The sequence below is a fragment of the Monodelphis domestica genome, chromosome 3 (genome assembly GCF_027887165.1).
Source record: "Monodelphis domestica isolate mMonDom1 chromosome 3, mMonDom1.pri, whole genome shotgun sequence".
NCBI lineage: Eukaryota > Metazoa > Chordata > Mammalia > Didelphimorphia > Didelphidae > Monodelphis > Monodelphis domestica.
In genome coordinates, this window is record NC_077229.1 from 17,902,337 (window position 1) to 17,921,525 (window position 19,189).

General features: G+C 43.4%; 1 protein-coding gene across 1 annotated transcript in view; it reads right to left on the minus strand.

The window, feature by feature from the left end:
- Nucleotides 1-11,625: 11,625 nt before the first annotated feature.
- LOC100028992 (solute carrier family 5 member 4) overlaps nt 11,626-19,189 on the minus strand; it is a 44,353-nt gene continuing 36,789 nt past the window's right edge. Inside the window, exons 10-15 of the mRNA XM_056821431.1 lie at nt 17,810-17,917; nt 16,575-16,725; nt 14,304-14,472; nt 13,665-13,880; nt 12,953-13,055; nt 11,626-12,829 (exon numbers count right to left, since the gene is read on the minus strand). Coding sequence (XP_056677409.1) covers nt 12,612-12,829; nt 12,953-13,055; nt 13,665-13,880; nt 14,304-14,472; nt 16,575-16,725; nt 17,810-17,917 — 965 coding nt within the window. The 3' untranslated portion in view covers nt 11,626-12,611. The remainder of the gene's footprint in view (nt 12,830-12,952; nt 13,056-13,664; nt 13,881-14,303; nt 14,473-16,574; nt 16,726-17,809; nt 17,918-19,189) is intronic.

The following is a 19,189-nucleotide window of genomic DNA, read 5'->3' on the forward strand; positions in this document are numbered from 1 at the left end:
TATCATCAATGCCTAGTACAGTCGTGGGCACACAGTAGGCACTTAATAGATGCTTCTCAATTGATTGATGAGTCTCTGTGGACCCAAAGTTCATTACTCTGTGGTCCATTTAGCTTAGCTCAGTTGGTGATTAGACCATCCTTCCAGTGGACTCATATGTGAAGTCTTTCCAGCCAGGCAAGAGTTTGTTTGCTCTTGGAGAGCCTTCAGGAACCCAGGGCCAACCTCCATGTAGTCATGAAGCATCAGAAGAGGAACCTCACATGCTAGAGCTGCAGTAGTGGGATCTTACAGGTACCATCGTCTCTAAATGCATCACAGAAGCAGTCTGGGCTCATTGCTAATAACACACTGGATAAATACAGTAAGATGAGGACATGGAAATGGCTAGGATAACCAGAGACATGTGGCAGCCATCTGCCAGTTCTTCTAATCCCTGCCCTGGGACTGAACTTGCATGGGCAGCCATTCTTTCCCTAGGTGGCGCCACTGGGCCGACTGCCTTACCTTCAGGGCATTTATGGGTATTATCTGCAACCTCCGGGTTAGTTTCGGCTCTGTTCCATCCAGGCGGGCAATCATCTTGAGAATGGTGTGTGTGCATGTGGTGCTGTTGACCATTCTCGCTTCACTATGGCAGGGAAGAGGGTGACAAACTATACAATGGTTTCCACTGAAATGGTTGAAATACAAATTTCATGGCAAAACAGGGTCAATTTTGGTTGCCTGAGAAAACTATTCCTATTTACCTCAACAATGGTAGAGAAATGAGGTGCTTTTGTATACTGAAATGACTGAAAAACTTAGATCCAAATGCCCCAGTTTGGGTCCAAGTATCAGTCTGGAAGTTGATCCATATCTCTGGTGGCTGATGCAGGGAAACTGGCAATCATCAACTTAGGGAAAGAAGTATTTCACAGGTCATCCAGTCCAAATCCTGCATTTCCAAGAGGAAGAAACAGATCCAGAAAAGTGAAGTGACTTGGCCAAGGCCACACAAGCAGTAAGGAGCAGATTTGAACTCAAGTTTCATGACTCAAAATCCAGCCAGTCCCTCTTCCACTATATCTTGGTGGCAAGTCGGATAATAAGACCAGAGTGGCAAGAGAAAGGCAGAAGGTATCATTAAATGGCACCAGAGTGCCATTTATAACATTTAGTGCTCATTTCCATGGGTCTTTCCTCAGGGCCTCCCTGAGACACAATGGGTATAAAGATTAACATACCCATAATGCAGATGAAGAAATTGAGGCTCTGAGATAATGAGGTCATAAATCCAGAGCTGGAAGGAATTTCAGAAGTCCAATCCCTTCATTTTACAGGTAAGACTGAGGCAAAGGGAGTGAAAGTGACTTGACCAAGAAAGAAGAGTTACCAGCCAAAGCCGGGAGTAGAATCCAGGTCATCTTGAATGCGGGGCCAGTGCCCTCTCTCCTAGAGCACACTGCTTCCCATGATGAAGTGGACTCTTCTTCTGCTCCCAAGGGTCCTTCAGAGCTAAATCACAGTTTCCTAGAAAGTAGGACTGGGAACGCCAAAAAAATGGGCAGATGGGCAGATCCAGGAACAATCTCCTTGGCTCCTGGATCTCATCCAACCCTTCTCATCATCTTAGATCCACCCTCCATCCCCCAGGAAGGTCTCTGGCCTGGCCTGGCTCTACCTACCATAGCCAGTGAGGGTGAAAGAGCTGGCCAACATAATGACCATCCGTAGGTGGTAGTGTAAGTCGTAGAGACCAGGCCACCTGCCAAGGTCAAGGAGAAAAATAAGAACATTTGGATGCCAGGAGAAGGAATACGCTACAGTGACAACTGAAACGATTGCTGCTTGATGGCTTATCTGCCTCTGTCCTCCTGGGGATCTCTGGACTCCTGGCTCCTTGCCATGGTTTTGGCCCACACACCTGGACAGTCCTTTGGTCCTTGTGTCTCCGTGGTTTTTCCCTGTTAACCTATCCACCTCCTCACCCTATACTCTGCTATAATGGCCTGTAATCATGTATGATCTGATATAGTAGATGTATCAGTGACCATGGAGTCTCATGAGATCTGGATTCAAATCCTACCTCTGGCTTTCATCAACTATGACCCTGCACAAATCCCTTATCATCTGCCTCAGTTTCCTCAGCTATAAAGTGGACATTATAATAGCATCTACCTCTAGGGTTGTGAAAATTAAATGAGACAATATTTGTAAAGTGCTTAGCAATAGTAGGTGCTTTATAAATACTCCCTTCCTCCCTGCCGCTTACCCTCTCTGTGTTTCCTCATCTATAAATTGGGGACAATAATAATAACAGAGAAAGTTACAGGGATGAATTTGGAAATATGAGGTCTTGGGTTCAAATTCTGGCTCTGTCACTTAAGTCAATCAAACGGCATTTATTAAATGCCTACTATTGCTAACTTACTGTGTGACCTTGGACAAGTAACTTTGGCCTTGGTTTCCTCCTTTGCAAACTGAAGGAGTTGTACTCAATGACTTGATTCCTGTTGTGATTCCAAAGCTGTGGTCCTTCCTGTAGTGCCCAGATCCCCCAGGGTTGTTGTGAGACTCCAATAAGAAAATGTGATGGTCAGTTATTATTTTCCATAGGATTTAGAACTTTAAGGGACCATCTGGTCCAACCCTCTAATTTTGCATAGAAAGAAATTGAGGTCTAGAAGAGGGCAATGACTCACCCAAGATCACCCAGGCACCAGAGTTAGGTTTCAGTGCTGAGCTTTTTAAGTATAGTCACATGCTCTTTGCCTGCTTCATTTGCTTAGTTGGGTTGACCCTGGTATTCAGTACGTGTTTGTAGGAGGATGTTTTTTAATTCCCTTTGCAGATTATTCAGTTGCGACCTTGGACTTCTTCCAGTCCTAACTCCTTCCACTCCTGAGTACCATTGGGTCCAATACATATTCCTCTCAATCTCCCCATTATATCATCCTTGATTAGATTTCATCCAACTTCTGCATGAAGTTTTCCAGTGAGGGGAAAGGCTTGCTTTCTGGCACAATCCATCTGATCTTGGGGCAGCAGTCACTGTTGTGAAGTTTTTCTTTCCACAGAGCTTAAATTTGTCCCTTTGGAATTTCCTCTTTCCTGCCTCTCTATTGCTCCTGGAGCCAACCAGAACAAATCTGATCCTTTCCCCAAAATACTTGAAGATAGGTGTCACCTGCCTCTTGAGTCTTCTCTTTCCCAGGCTAAAACCAATACTTATCCCAGAGTGGGGGAACACACTAAGTACTTAATAAATGCATACTTGTTGTTGGTTGTCTCTCGAACCGAGGATGACGATTGTCTTTGTGCGTTTTTGTGCACAAAGACACTTGTGCGTGTCGATGCACAGAGACAGTCCCACTCTCTCGGCGTTGGAAGCCTGGGTCCAGTGGCACGAAAAGTCATTACACCTGGAGACTTCCTCAGCTGCATTGGATGGCCGTGTTGTCTTTTGTGCTCCATCACGCCCTAAGCACTCCACAGTGCTTTCTGCGTCGCCATCTCAGCCGTTGAACCTTCTTGTTGGTTTCTTCCACCTGTTCCGCCGAAGCAGTCTTCACATGCTGGGTGAGCAAAGCCCTCGTTCACCAGGGGTTGACGTCGACCCGATGGCTACCCTCACAAGGTTTAGCCGGCCTGTCAAAGCCGTTGCCCGGGGTGTGGCCGCTGCCGCATGCTAGCAGCTACTAGGAGCCACAAGTGAGAGCTGGGTGTCAGGTGGGGGTCAGAGGCTGGAAAGCTGCCCTAGAAGGGCACGACAAGCCCTCCATACCAGAGATATTACCCCTCCCTGAGCACCCCATACTATCTCATGTAATTGGTACATAGGTAAAGAATATAACAAATAGAAAGGAAGGAATGGAGAGAATGGGCTACACTTGAATCTAACTTTCATTTAAGCCAAGCAGAGAAGGATTTTGTATACATACATACACACATACACACACATACCACCACATACACAAAAGAACACACCAAACATTTTAATGTAAAAATATACTAAATTCATGAATAAATCAAGAGGGAAACAGGAAGTGAGGATGAATTAGGAGAGAGATTAGATTTAGAGAGGCATTAATCCTAAGCAAAAGAAACTCAAGCTTCAGATGATCACCTGTGAAGGTGAGAATTAAAGGGAATTAAAGACAAAATCTGTGGTGGGGAATGGGTGAGAAGAGATGAATAAGATTCAAACAGATAGATCAGCACAGTTAGAGGTCACTAATGTTGAACAGATACATTTTTTCTCACTGCCTTCTTTTTAGAATTGGTGGCAATGAACAAAGAAAGGAAAAAGAATCAGAGGATAGGAAGAAGGGGAACAGATAACAAACATAACCATAAATATGAATGGGATGAACTTACCCACAAAATGGAGGAGAATAGTAGAATGGATTGGAAAACCAAATCCAATATAGGTTGTTTACATACTTGAAACAGAATTTCACAAAAAGTTAAAATAAGGGGCTGGAGCAAAATCTATTATGTCTGTCTCTTGCCTCATTCTGCCTTATAGGGAATAGATCCAATCCTAGAGAAAGTAGATGCACTAGAGGGCATAAAGTTAATTAGGGAACCTCCAGTGGAGACCAGATTCCTAAAGACTCACCTAATGCTATGAAGAACCTGGTGATGGCCAAAAGAATGAAGATTGCCACATTAAGGTCTAACTCAAGGACCAGCTTGAAGAATATGGTTCCAAAGAACATGTCTACTTGAGAATGAAAGATAGCTTTCAGATAGAAGAGAAGAAAGATTCAAAGCTGCTGTAAAACTAATGAAGACTAGAGATAAAAACCATTTAGTTAGATCCCTGAATGGTGAGGCAGGAGATCTGGGTCCTGTCCTGACCATGCCCTTGTCTTGCCATGCAACCTTGCATATATCTTTTTCCTTCTCTGGATTTCACATTCCTCATCTATAAAATTTACAGATTGGACCAAGATGATGGAGAGGTAATGAAGCACAAAGGAAAGAGCTCTAAATTTGGAGTCAGAAGATCTGGTTTGGAATCTCACTTGTTTTTATCATTCTTTCTTTGGGGCCTATCTCTTCTCCTCTGTAATATTTGATTTCTCATCTGCAAAATGAAGGAGTTGAATTTAATAGTCCCCTTTTTTGAAACCCTTACCTTTTGTCTTGAGTCAATACTGTGTATTGGTTCTAAGGCAGAAGAGTGGTAATGGCTAGGCAATGGGGGTTAAGTGACTTGCCCAGGATCACACAGCTAGGAAGTTTCTGAGACTAAATTTGAATCCAAGACTTCCAATTTCTAGGCCTAAGCCTAGAAATCCACTGAGCCACCTAACTGTTCCCTAAGTGGTCTTCAAAACTTCTTTCAGTTCCATTTTTTTCATGAATGCTCTAACAGATCCATAATCTATGATTTTATTTGGGGGTAGTCCCACCACAATTGCAGAGTACATCCCAGTTTCTATACCCCCCAAATTATGTTCCATTGACCAAAGTGGTGATGAGTGTTGTGAACTTTAGATTACTTCACCCTACTTAGTCTAACAAAAATCAGGACATTATGAACTTTAGATTACTCCACCCTACTTAGTCTAACAAAATCAGGAATGTCTACACCCATACTTAAGGATTAAGTATTTAGGAGGATGGCCTATGACAGACATGTGCTAGCAAATGACAAATCAGAAACAACTGACAGACCCCTGGGCTGTCCTAAGCCAAGCCTAAGATATCATTGGTACATGTAAGATGCAGGAAAGTGATGAAAAACCATCTACATATTTCATGTCACTTCCTCTCTCGGGGTTCTTGGACGGTGGAGAGGTGACTGGCAGCAGTGTGCTGGGCATCTTGGCATGGCTGCAGCTATTGTCTTGTTTGGTGGTGAGTTTTCCTTGATACTATACTGGGAGAAGCTGAGTAGCTAGTTCAGGTTCAGGCATCTTAGCTGAGCTCTCTTGGAGTTTAGGCTGATTCTTTCTCTTTACCTTCCAAGCACTATCCTCTTAGAGGAAGCCTCTAATCATCCCCCTGGCACAGGCCAGGCGGGAGAAATCCTACACCTTTCCCCTCTCCCTTCTCCTTAATTTCTTTCCTCTATATTAATTAAAATTGCCATAAATTTCCAGCTGACTTGGGTATTTTATTTGGGATATTTCCTGGCAACCAAAAATTAATTTAGATCAGGTCACAACCCTAAAATTATCCTTTCAGTGTCCTAGGTCAGGAATATTGTCTTCAAATTTAACCTCTGATACTTATTAACTGCGTTACTATGGATAAATGACCATACCTATCTAAGTCTCTGTTTCTTCACTAATAACTTGATATAATTATAATAGCTTCTAGTTCATGGAGTTCCTATGAAGATCAGGTGATATAACAAAAGCTAGCACTTTGAGTTTACTGAATGCCTTGCTGCAATTAAATGTTGGCTATTATTATTCACATCATTAACAATATTATCAACAATATATTCAATTTTATTAAATTATCAACAATATATTCAATTCAAAATTATCAACAAATAATTCAATTACTAACATGAATAAGAATTTAGTCATATATCATTTTCTCCTCAGAATGGAGTATTTAGAAACAAATTTAATCAGAATATAATTTAGCAACTGAGCTATAGAGTTATTTCTTCACTTGAACCAAGATAGTGAGAAAACTATACAGCCTTGTTTTTTCAGGATGTAAGGAAAACTTACTATCCATTAAAAAAATTTTAGATCTGTAATTTCATTGGTTTAGAGAACTATCAGTGGGAAAACTCCTTTTACCAATGCATATTCACTATGCACTGGTGCATATGCACTACACACTCACAACCAGGAAATGGTGTTTTTCTCCCACACTGGAGGTCTTTAAACAAAGACTAAATGAGTAATGGATATGATATAGATGTACTTCTTCCTCAGGTACTTTTTGCTTGAGTAGTTTCTGACCCTCTGAGATTTTTAGTGATTCTGATCATAGTCACCTTATGAGGAAGTTATGTCCCCATTTTAAAAGAGAGTAAAATTGAGGCTTAGAGAAGAAGAAATGACTGGCTCAAGGTCACATCAATATTAAATGGCAGAAGTAGGGACTCAAACCCAGATTTCCTGTCCCCAATGCTGAGCTCCCTCCATTCACATCTTGATGTTCCTCTACATACAAATTTACTTTGTAAACAGTTCACAGGTGATGATTGACCATATATGTACAGCCTGAAAGCCTCTGTATCCAGAGGAAGTAAGGGCAGAAAACTCCCCCAAGAAAAATTCATCAAGGTCAGAAACCCACGTTGTGGTTCTTGAAACAACCAAACATGGCAAACTGAGACTTGACATTCCAGGCACAGCTCCCTTGTACCTATCTTTCAACTCTATATAGGACCCAGAAGATACAACACTGAACTTCATGGATCTGGAGGACTTGACCATGGGAGATGGAAGTCCACACAAGAATTGAGGAAGTCAACACAAGTAGAGCCAATCACTCCTCTCAAAAGTACAGCAAAAAGTCGAGCCCCATCCTAGCACAAAGCTCCAATGCAAGAACAGGAGAGATGAATAAAAACTTGAAGATATAGTCCACTGTAAAGAATTCTAATAGACTCAAAGATAACCCCAAATCCAAACTATAAAAGTAACTTCATAACAATTGTCAGTGATGATTCAAACACTGCTTTTCCACAAGGACTACCTTCAGACCTAGAAGAAATAAAGCCCCTCCCCCCCCCAAAAAAAAAGCTTTAGAGGAAAGAATTGGAAGTAGAATAAAGAGTTTAAAAAAGAAAGTGGCAAACTTTACTCAAGTAATGAACTCCCTAAAAATTGAAATAGATCAAACAGAAGTAAATGACTCCTTTACAACTTTTCCCCCACTGCTTCTGTGTGGATATCAGGAGGTCCCCTTGGGACCAAGCAGAACAATCCCTCCTCCTGTGACAGTCCTTCAAATAGTTGAAAACAGTCCCCAAGTCTTCCCTGAGCCTTCTCTTTTCCAGGCTAAATATGTTCAGTTCTTTCAACAAAGCCTCCAATGACATGGCCACAAGACCCTTCCCCATCTTGGCTAAGACCCTTCCCCATATTGGCTACCCTGTCTCAACCTTCTCTAGCTTATCAATGCCCTTCAGGCAGGTCATCCTTCACATAGCCCTTTGCTTTACTGTAAAGCATTTATCATGTAATGTGGAATATTATTCTTATCTGTGGACTTGTGTATTTCCCCTCTACTAGATGGTGAGTTTCATTTTTTAAAAAGATAACATAAACTCCTTTGCAAACTAAACAGCATTACAGAAATGTTGACTTAATAATACTTAAAACAAATATTTATAGTTATAATGGGCAACATACATAGAAACCTGAATTTGGACCAAGGAAGACCAGGGTTCATGTTCCGCCTCTGACAAACTGGCTGGGTGACCCCGGACAAATCACTTAAATTATTGTAATCTTGTCTTCAATACTACTCCAACACACTCCTTCATCCATTTTAGCTCAAAACTCCTCCTCTCTCTCCTTCCTTTCAACTGTGGCATCTCCCTGGGCATAACCTGGAGCCTCATGGGACTGGATCCTCAACCAGGCAACCTTCCCCACATTTTAATCTTGCAAAATTGACCAAATACCCCTGGTCACAACACCTCAAGTGACTCATTCAGACTTTGCTTGAAGACCCGAGCAATGAGGGCTACCTCACTGACTCCCTTGGGGTTGGCCATTCTACTTTGAGATAGCACTAATTGTTAGGATGATTATCCTGACCTCAGTCACTATTGCTTCTGGTTCTGCCCCCTAAAACTTGGCAGAACAATAATCTTTGGATGTAAAGTACTTTGCAAAGCTATCTTTCTCTTCCTCCTCCTCTAAACAGTGTGGCTATAAGGGAATGCCCTTCGATTGGGGAATGACTGAACAAATTGTCATATATGTTGGTGATGGAATATTATTGTGCTCAAAGGAATAATGAACTGGAGGAATTCCATAGGAACTGGAACGACCTCTAGAAATTGATGCAGAGCGAAAGGAGCAGAACCAGGAGAACCTTGTACACAGAGACTGATACACTGTGGTACAATTGAATGTAATGAACTTCTCTACTAGCAGCAATGCAATGTTCCAGGACAATTTCTGAGGGACTTATGAGAAAGAAGCTATGCACATGCAGAGAAAGAACTGTGGGAGTGGAAACACAGAAGAAAAACAACTGTTTGATTACATGGGTCGATGGGGATATGACTGGGGATGCAGACTCTAAACGATCACCCTAGTCCAAATATCAGTAATATGGAAATATGTCTTGATCAACGACACATGTAAACCCAGTGGAATTGCTCATAGGCTATGGGAGAGGGATGGGAAAGAACATGAATCAGGTAACCATGGGAAAATTGTCTTAATTAATCAATAACATTAAATTAAAAAAAAACCAACATCATGGCTAAGGAGCAAGAGAAACCTGGGTTCAAGTTCTGCTTTTGACTTTGGCCAAGTTCTGGCCATGTAACCCTGGACGAGTTAGTTAACATTTTGGTGCCGAAGGGTACAGGTCTCCAAAGTGCTGGATGTCACCTAACCCCCTGACTATTCAACCAATTAGAGGATGGATTTCTGCCAGTCTGCTTTCCAATTTTCCCAGAATTTTTTTCAAATAAAGAGTTTTTACACAAGCAATTACAGTCTTTAGATTTATCAAACAATATGCCACTGTATTTGTCTACTTCTGTATGTTGTATAATTAATCTGTTCCATTGATTGACCTTCCTGGTTTTTTACCAGTACAAATCATTTTGAAAACTATTGTTTGAGAGTATATTTTGAGATCTGGTACTGTTAGGCCTCCTTTCCCCCTCACTTTTATTTTTTTTCTTTGAGAATCCTGCCCTCTTATTATTCCAGAAGAATTGTTGTTATTTTTTCCTAGCTCTTTAAAGTAATCTTTTGGTAGTTTACTTGGCCTGACTCTAAACAAGTGAATAATGTAATTCTTTCCATGTTTATTATATTGTTATGGCCTGTCCTTGAGCAATTATCTCTACTTATTTAGTTGTCTTTACTTCTATATAGAATGTTTCATAGTTGTATTCATGTGATTCTTGAACACGTCTTGGTAGTTAGACTGTAATTATTTTGAACCAAATTTCCCTTCCAATCATTTTCAAAGCCTGGCTTTCTTTAAGACTTGGTTTAGGAGCACCTCCTATGGAAGGCCTTCCCTGATTTCCTCACCCTCCCAGCCCCAGTTTGCTACCCCTAAGATGCTTCCATCTAGTCTGTATTTATTGTGTATGTTGTATGAAGTTGGTCATGACCCAAAGGACAACAGAAGGACACACTGTGGGTGTGAGGAGATTGCAGCTTGAAATTCATGATTAATTATGTGCAGAATGTCATCAATGCTATGAATGACTGGAAAAGGATGAGAAAGGGTTATATATGCAGGTCAAGGCATGATGCCATCTTGTGGAATGGTAAAAGTTCCCGTAGGAGGGAAGGTCTCTAGCACACTGGATTGATAGACCTACCATGGAGGATTTACAGGGGAATATGGGCAAGACCTGCACGCACATTAGATGCTCAATAAATATTTATTTCTTGATGAATAAGGAGACCTGAATGGACTGTGATCAGCCTCAGGGGAAAGAGGATATGTACTTGCAGAAAGTCCACCTCAGTATCAAAAAGTATCCTAGGATTTGCTGGATGTTCAATCTATTTGAGACAATTCTTATATCATCACAGATCCCATATTTCCAATATGGGATGAGGGTTTCCCCACCTTAATACGAAAAGTGATTTTTCATAGAACTTCATTTATTGGTTCTTTCTGAGTCTCAGAGGACAGAACTTGGTTCAACAGGTGGGAGTTGCCAAGAAGTAGTTTTAGACTTGAGAGGTAAAAAAGTCTTCCTCACTGTTAGAGTAGTTCCAAAGGTTGCTCTGATCAGTAGTGAGCTTCTCATCCCTGGTATCTAATGAAGTAGAGGCTGGGTGAGCACTTGTCAGGGAGGGTATAGAAGGGATTCTGGATCAGGTATGAGCTGGGCCAGATGTCTCGGGGATCCTTTCTAACCCTGGGATTCCATGAAACCCTTTTTACACTCACTCTCTGTCTCTGTGTTTCCATCTCCCTCCCTCCCTGCTTCCCTTCCTTCCTTCTTTCCTTCCTTCTTTCCTTCCTTCTTTCCTTCCTTCTTTCTTTCCTTCCTTCCTTCCTTCCTTCCTTCCTTCCTTCCTTCCTTCCTTCCTTCCTTCCTTCCTTCCTTCCTTCCTTCCTTCCTTCCTTCCTTCCTTCCTTCCTTCCTTCCTTCCTTCCTTCCTTCCTTTCCTTCCTTCCTTCCTTCCTTCCTTCCTTCCTTCCTTCCTTCCTTCCTTCCTTCCTTCCTTCCTTCCTTCCTTCCTTCCTTCCTTCCTTCCTTCCTTCCTTCCTTCCTTCCTCCCTTCCTTCCTTCCTTCCTTCCTTCCTTCCTTCCTTCCTTCCTTCCTTCCTTCCTTCCTTCCTTCCTCCCTCCTACCCTCCCTCCCTCCCTCCCTTCCTTCCTTCCTTCCTTCCTTCCTTCCTTTCCTTCCTTCCTTCCTTCCTTCCTTCCTTCCTTCCTTCCTTCCTTCCTTCCTTCCTCCCTCCTACCCTCCCTCCCTTCCTTCCTTCCTTCCTTCCTTCCTTCCTTCCTTCCTTCCTTCCTTCCTTCCTTCCTTCCTTCCTTCCTTCCTACCTTCCTTCCTACCTTCCTTCCTTCCTTCCTTCCTTCCTTCCTTCCTTCCTTCCTTCCTTCCTTCCTTCCTTCCTTTTCTCCCTTCCTCTCTTCCCCCATATATATACATCCACACACATATATGTGATTAGGAAGAGAGAGCATTTAGGAATAGGCATGACTGTTCAAACTACAGGTGTTTGATAATAGTGATCAGAATGGACAAACATAGGAAATGTTTGAGAAAACAGGATGGAATTTCCAGTTCAGGACTGGCCAAAATATTGACCGCTGTGGAGTTGGTGACCAGTGAGATGAGTCTTGAGTATAGATGTGGCCTTGGGATCTCTTGTAGGGGAATGAATGCCAAGGAATTGGCTTTGAGACTTGTCAATTATAAAGACACTTGGAGGAGAGCAGAGATTGCTGGCTGGCCCTTCCTTTCCTCATATGGAGATCTGTGAGGGTCCATTCTTGTCTCTGGCCCCAGGGTGGCTTGTTTCCTCTTCCTTTGTGCCCAGGAAAGCAAGGTTCCCTCGCAAAGCTCTGATGGCCTGTGTGCACTATGCTGGTCTCGAGTTCATCCAGATTTGCTTCTTGGACCAAAAGACACTGGAAAGTGGCCTGGGATGATTACGTGTTCAGTTCAGTCTCTCCTTAACACATTCCACAGCCCCACCTTTACCCACAAATAGAGGCAGCAGAAGAAAGAACGCTGCTATAAACGACTGTCTAAGGATGTAAGGTCAATGGCATCTTCTCAAGAATTAAAGGCCCAGCTTTGCACATATGCCCATCTAGCTCACCAGCTTTCAGTTTTACCTATTGTCAGAATTACAGCCTCCAGAGAATTTTAATCCTAACACTATTTACTGCCCTTCCAAAGCCCAGCAAGGGGCGAAGAGGGAAGAGTTAAACTGGCTTGGTTGATCCTACTCTAGAGCCCAGGCAGGGTTCAGGCAAAATAGCCGTGGTAGAAGACCCCCACAGTCATGACCAGGATGGCGTTGACGTTGACCACGTTCCTCCAGAAGGGCTTTTCGGACGTGTCTGTCAGCTTCTTCTGCCTGGCAGCTTCCTCCTCCTTGGTCAGCTTGGGGCCTTTCTTTGGCTCCAGCCCACAGAATGCATTCCAGGCCCTCTTGAAACACCCTGGTGATTCCTCAGGGATATCTGGAGGAAAGAGGAGGTAGACAAGCAGTCAGGAAATGTGCTCATGCTGGCATTTCTACAGGACATCTAAAGTTTCCAGAGAGTTTTGCCAGGACATCAGTTGAACCTCACAGAAATGCTTACCTTCTTCCACCTTGTCTTCAGCTTCCTCTTGTCCATACTGAACAGGGTTCAGGTCGATGCGTTCTTCCTTGCTATCACGGAGAGCCCAGCAAAGGCGATGCAGCTGTCCAGAGAGCACGGCAAGAGTTAGCCAGGACAATAAGCACCTCTCCCATCAAAGACGTCATAATGAACTGTGGATCAGGGCAGGAAGCCTGCCTCCTTGAAGCCTGCTTTGATTTTTCTAAGATTCTTCCCAGCTCTCTGTTCTAACGTTTCTTCTAGATCTGACATTCTATGTCCCAAGAGTCCTCCAAGATCTCACGTTCTGTGTTCTAAGAGCTCTTCCAGATTGGACATTCCCTGTTCTAAGGGCCGTTCCTGCTCTGCCACTTTGTGTCATGAGGCCTCTCCTGGTGCTGACATTCCTTGTTGTAGGGTACCTTCTAGGTCCGACATTCTGTTCTAAGATTCTCCCTCTATAAGCTTTCCTCTTCTAATGCCTGTTGTTCTGTGTTCTACAAAGCTCTTCCCGACTGAGACTTGGTCTGCCTTTTTACACCTTCTTTCTCTGGTTCCTGGTTTCATCCTTTTCCTGGTGTGTAAAATGAGCTGGAAAAGGAAACGCCAAGGCATTCCCATGCCTTTTCCGAGGAAGCTCCAAATGGGGCTACAAAGAGTTGGGCCCAACTCAAAATGACTCAGGGCTTCATTCCAATGTAGTTATACTCACATGGACATCAGGAATGGGTTTTGTCACCAGAGAGATGCCGAGTACAACCAAGGCCGTCAGTGTGAAGAGGACGATGGCAAAGTAGGAGAAATGCCACCCACAGATGATGTTGGGACACTTGCTGGGCTCCATGCAGGTGCCTGTCCCATAGGCAAACTCGGCAATCATACGAGTCATGCCAACCACAAGTCCAAACATTAGTCCCCAGAAGGCCCCCTGCCAAAGAGAGCCAAGGAGAGTGGCTTTGGAGGACTTTCAGGATAAGGGAGCACAAAATACACAAAATACAGCTTGGGGAATGGAAGAATCCTTGAAGACCTCAATGCCAATGCCAACAAAAAGCAATACAAAGCTTTCATATGTGATTCTAAAAATGGGAACCTTAAAAGGGAAACTGAGTCCCACCTTTATTTTTCACATGAGAAAAGCAAGCCCCAAATAACTGAAATAATGGCCCCCAAGAAGCCTGACTCCTAGTTCAGAGACCTTTCTACTATGCATTTTAATGGACAATTATTCTGTCCAATTGCTGCTGGAAACCTGGGATTTGGGGGCGTCCATGGACAAGGAAGGAAGTGACATTTTGGGACCCCCATGCAATCACCTCCACACACTGGACTCTTCCCCATTCTGACTCACCTGCTCATTAACTCTCTTGCAGAAGATGGCAAGCAGGAACACGGCTGCAATGGGGGACCCAAGGTAGCTAGATATGGATTCGACATACTGGACAAGTTCGCCATTTTGACCTTCTTGGACTAATGGGACCCAAGCAATACTGAGGGCAATCATGATGATGATGAACAACCTAGAAACATATTTATATCAACAGGCCTGAGAATTATAACCAGAATGGACAAACGGGGCTCTTCCCCTGGTGTGTGTGGGGTGCAGAGAATCCCCAAGAGGCTCTTTCCCCTGAGATCACAAGCCTTGTGTTGCAAAGTACTGGAACAGCCCCTGACACCATCAGGAATGGAAAAGGGAAAGTCAGCTTTGGGAGAGTGTAAGGTGGGGGAGATTAGAGGAAGGCATAAAGCTAGGTTTCATCTTCTTCATACACTCATGCCTTTTCCTGGCCTTCCTCCCAGGTCCCTAAGAGGACTCAGGCTGGATTCTATGGACAATGTCAATAAAGACACCCTCATCATCTTATCAGTCAGACCCTGTACTGTAAAGTCATTCTTGATCCCCCCACCCCCAGTTTCCTGCATTTAATCCATTATCAAGTCCCATCAATTCTATTTCCCTTCAGTTCTTGCATCTGACTCATCATGGGCTTAGACAGTGTAGAGCTAGAAGAAACCTTGGAAGTCATCTCTACTCTAGTCAAACTGGCTGGCTAGCTGCTCCCAACACTTTGCATCTTATCTCCAGCCTCCATGTCTTTGTATTAGCGGTCAGCCAAGTCAGGAATACACTCAGTTTTCCCTCTTCACTTTGTAGAATCTGTAGCTTCCTTCAAAGCCCAGCTCTGATGCCACTTCCTTCATGAAGGGTTAGTTGAATCTCTACCACCCAAGGCATTAGGATGCTCTTCCTCTTGAAATTGCCTTTTTATACTTTGTATTTGATTATCTTGGTACATAGTGTATATCCCTCTAGCAGAGTGGAAGATCCAGGAGCACAAGGACTCTTTTTCTGTCCTGTTTCCTATCTGTTAGACCCTAGAAGAGTATTCTAAATATACTAGTAAGTATGCATTAAATTGCCTCAAATCTATAACTCCTTGAGTTCATGGAGCTATTAAATCTTATGCTAAGCTCTCTATAATTTAGTACATTGTAAACATGGCTTCCTAGGTCTTGCTAGCCTACTTCTACCCAGAAAGCCATCGATGCAATCTTGTTTACTTCCTTACCATTTGTAAGCTACATAGAGTTTAGGGAAGAGAATCCCAGCACAGTCTGGCCAAGGTGTCCATAGGGTAGCCAGTCGAGAGATAACTACAGTGCCAGACTTAGATTCAGGAAGACATCAGTTCAAATCCTTCCTCAGACACTCACTAGTTATGTGACTCCTGGCAAATCACATATCCTTTCTCAGCCTTCATTTCCTCATCTATAAAATGAGAATATTAATGGCATCTACTTCACAGGGTTGTTATGAGTATCAAATGAGCTAACATGTGTTGTAGGAATTGTTGGAATATAGTTAGGGTTAGTTGAAAGAAGGGAATTTTTAGATAAGTCCTGGGAGAGGATTCTGGGTAGGAAAAGGAATTGTGGGAATTGAACTGAAAATAACTGAAATTCCTCCCTTCTTGGATTTTCCTCTGAGCTGGAAGTAGGTTTTTGACTCCCTGCCTGAATTTCCATCAAGCTAAAGCTGGGGTTTTGCTCTAAGAGAGTCTCCCAGGATAGTCAAGATTTCGTGAAGAAATCTTTGATTTCTCAGTAGAGATTTTATTTGGAGGAAATCAATTTTCCTGAGTCCAAAGATCATCTGCCAGTGTCCATCTGCCAGAATTCCTCTTGGGCTAAGGTAGTCCAAAGCTTTCCATCCATAACTTCGGGTTATGTGGTGTAGCAGTCAAACCCAGGCCATTTCTCTTTCTTTCTTAATTACTGATGGAGAGATTGGGATAAGTCAGATAGTGTGGGAAAGGGTTTTAGGTAGCACAGGGAGCTGTAGGCAGGGCCCAGAGAAGAAACAGAAGGCTCCCCTTGAGCAGGGGACTTAGAAGTTGAGTGCACTTAGTTTGAAGAGTGCTAGGGTCTTACCTATCAGTTTTCCTTATTCCCTTGATTAAAATACATTTTGTTTCCATAAGCCAAGGGTTTGGTGCTTAACGGTCTCTGGGGACTTCCTAGGTGGGTTGTAACGTCCAACATCCCTCTAGGACAGCTCCCCAATACAGTACAAACCTTAAAGTGCTATATAAATGCCAGCTGTTATTAGCTCTATTACCTTCCCGCTATCAGGAGCTCTCTCTCTGATGCCTGCTTTCGGATTTTGGTGTAGATGTCAATGGTGAACAGTGTGCTGGAGCTATTGAAGATGGAGGTGAGGGAGCTCATGAGCGATGCCAACATGGCAGACAACATCAGCCCCCGAAGTCCTTGAACGACAACAAAAAGAGGAAATCAGAAATAAAGGAAATCTTTCTGAGTTTAGGAGCCAGTGCCATGGCTTTAGGCTGTCTTTATATAGTTCCTAAACCTTTGAAAATAGTCCAAACAGAATGTTAGAGCTCAGGGTGTGACAGTGAACAGAGAGTGGCAGTGCTAAGACAGACCTTAGAAAGAGAATGTCAGAACTGGAAGGAACCGTAGTAAAGAGAATGTCCAAATGTCAGAACTGGCAAAATAAGGAAATGGGTCTAGAGGAGGCCAAGAAGGCTAGTGAGTGGTGAGAGAGAGAGAGAGAGAGAGAGACAGAGACAGAGAGAGAGAGAGAGAGAGACAGAGACAGAGACAGAGACAGAGATATAGAGACAGAGAGAGGGAGAGACAGAGAGACAGAGAGACACATACAGAGAGAGAGACAGAGAGAGGGAGAGAGACAGAGAGACAGAGAGACAGAGAGAGAGAGAGAGAGAGAGAGAGAGAGAGAGAGAGAGAGAGGGAGAGACAGAGATACAGAGACAGAGAGAGGGAGAGACAGAGAGACACATACAGAGAGAGAGACAGAGAGAGAGAGAGAGAGAGGGAGAGACAGAGATACAGAGACAGAGAGAGGGAGAGACAGAGAGAGACAGAGAGAGACAGAGACGGAGAGGGAGAGACAGAGAGGGAGAGAGAGGGAAAGAGGGAGAGAGAGAGAGACAGAGACAGAGAGAGAGAGAGAGATTAGTCTTGTTCAGCTTGGCCCCATAGTGTAGAACCAGGAGTCAATAAGAGAAGTTACAAGAAACCAGAATTAGGCTTGATGTTAAGAAAAAAACCATCCTAAAAACTGGTGTTATCCCAAAGTCAAATGGGCTACCATTGGAGGTCTTTAAGTGGAGACTGGGTGAGTGACTCCTTATTAGGTACAAGGTAGAGGGGATTATTAGTCAAGGTCAGATTGGAAGAGATGGCCACTGAGGTCCCTCCTAACTGGGAAACAGGAGGAAAGGGCTCCAGTTCTTGCCAGAGACCACCCAATTCACTGCTCACAGCACTCCATGATGAGTGAGATGAAAACTTCAGAGGGGCACTAACCATCGGGCATGAGGTCTATCACAAGCTTCGGGTAGGCCATGTTGGTGCAGCCCACCCTGGTTCCACAGTGTTTCTCACATTCCGAAGGCACTGCACAGGCCACCTCATCTGTGGAGAGAATCAGAGAGAGCCCATCAACCTGGGTCCAGGCAGAGTGGACAGCCAAGGCCATTGGTGTGGGAACCGCAGAGGGAGATTGTGCGGGTCTGCCTTGGTGAGGGCTGATAGAGCCGGCACATTCTGCCTGACCGCTCCCACACGGAATGGACTCCTTTGAGAATGTACCTATTTTAAGAGCTGGATCTAACAGCCAGGAGGGCACAAACCCTGCCCGTCTGCTTCTCACTTTTTCAGTATCAGGATGTCTTGACTCTTAAAAACCTATTTAAAAAATACATTTTGTGGCCCTTTGTTGCCTTTAAAGCAGTGCTTTTTATTTTTGTATTTGTATTCCTCAAAGCAGCGCCATTTCTGGGACACAGTAGGAACTTAACAAAAGCTTGTCATTTGATTGACTACATCACAATCATTTCTGGAGGGAAAAAAGCCTTCTGTCCCTGCCTCTCCATAACAAAGACGAATACATCCAGCAACATCTGACAAAGTGACTTAATCCGTTGAGTTGCACAATATTCTCTGTTTAGACCAGGATTTTTCATTTTGTGGAGTGTCCTGACTCCCTTTGGCAGTTTGACTGAACCTTTAGACTCCTTTTTAACATATTGTTTTTAGGTTTATAACATAAAATTCATAGAATTAAAAAGAAAACCAATTACACTGACTGGAGCTACCAAAAGAGGCTTTCTTTGAAGTTCATGGACTCCAAGTTAAGAACCTCCGATTCAGAGAATATTTCTCTATAACTAAATAATTAGTTAACTGATGCTTATTAAGACCCTACTATGTGCCCTCAGACTCTATGCTAAACACTGAAGGTACAAAAAAAGGCAAAAGACAGTCTCTGCTCTCAAGGAGCTTACAAGCAAAATGGATGAAGAAAAGTGTTCCAGAAATTTCCAGAGAAAATGCCCAGAGCTGAGAAATAGAGTATCTTGTTCATGGAATAGCTAGGAGACCAGTGTCGTTGGATCCAAGACTCTGTGGTAGGTGTATTGGCAGGAAGATGTCCAAGACTGGAAACGTAGGAGGGGCCAGGTTGTGAAGGACTTTAAATGCTGACCAGTATTTTGCATCTACCTCTGGAGTGCCAGGGGACCACTGGAGTTTATTCAGTAAGGGCTTATGTGGTCAGACCTGAGTTTTAGGAAAATGACTTTAGTGACTGAATGGAGGATGGATTGGGTTGGGCTAGGGGAGCCTTGAGGCTTACCGATCCTCCAATAGCCATTGCAATAATCCAAGCAGGGTCTGCACTGTGGT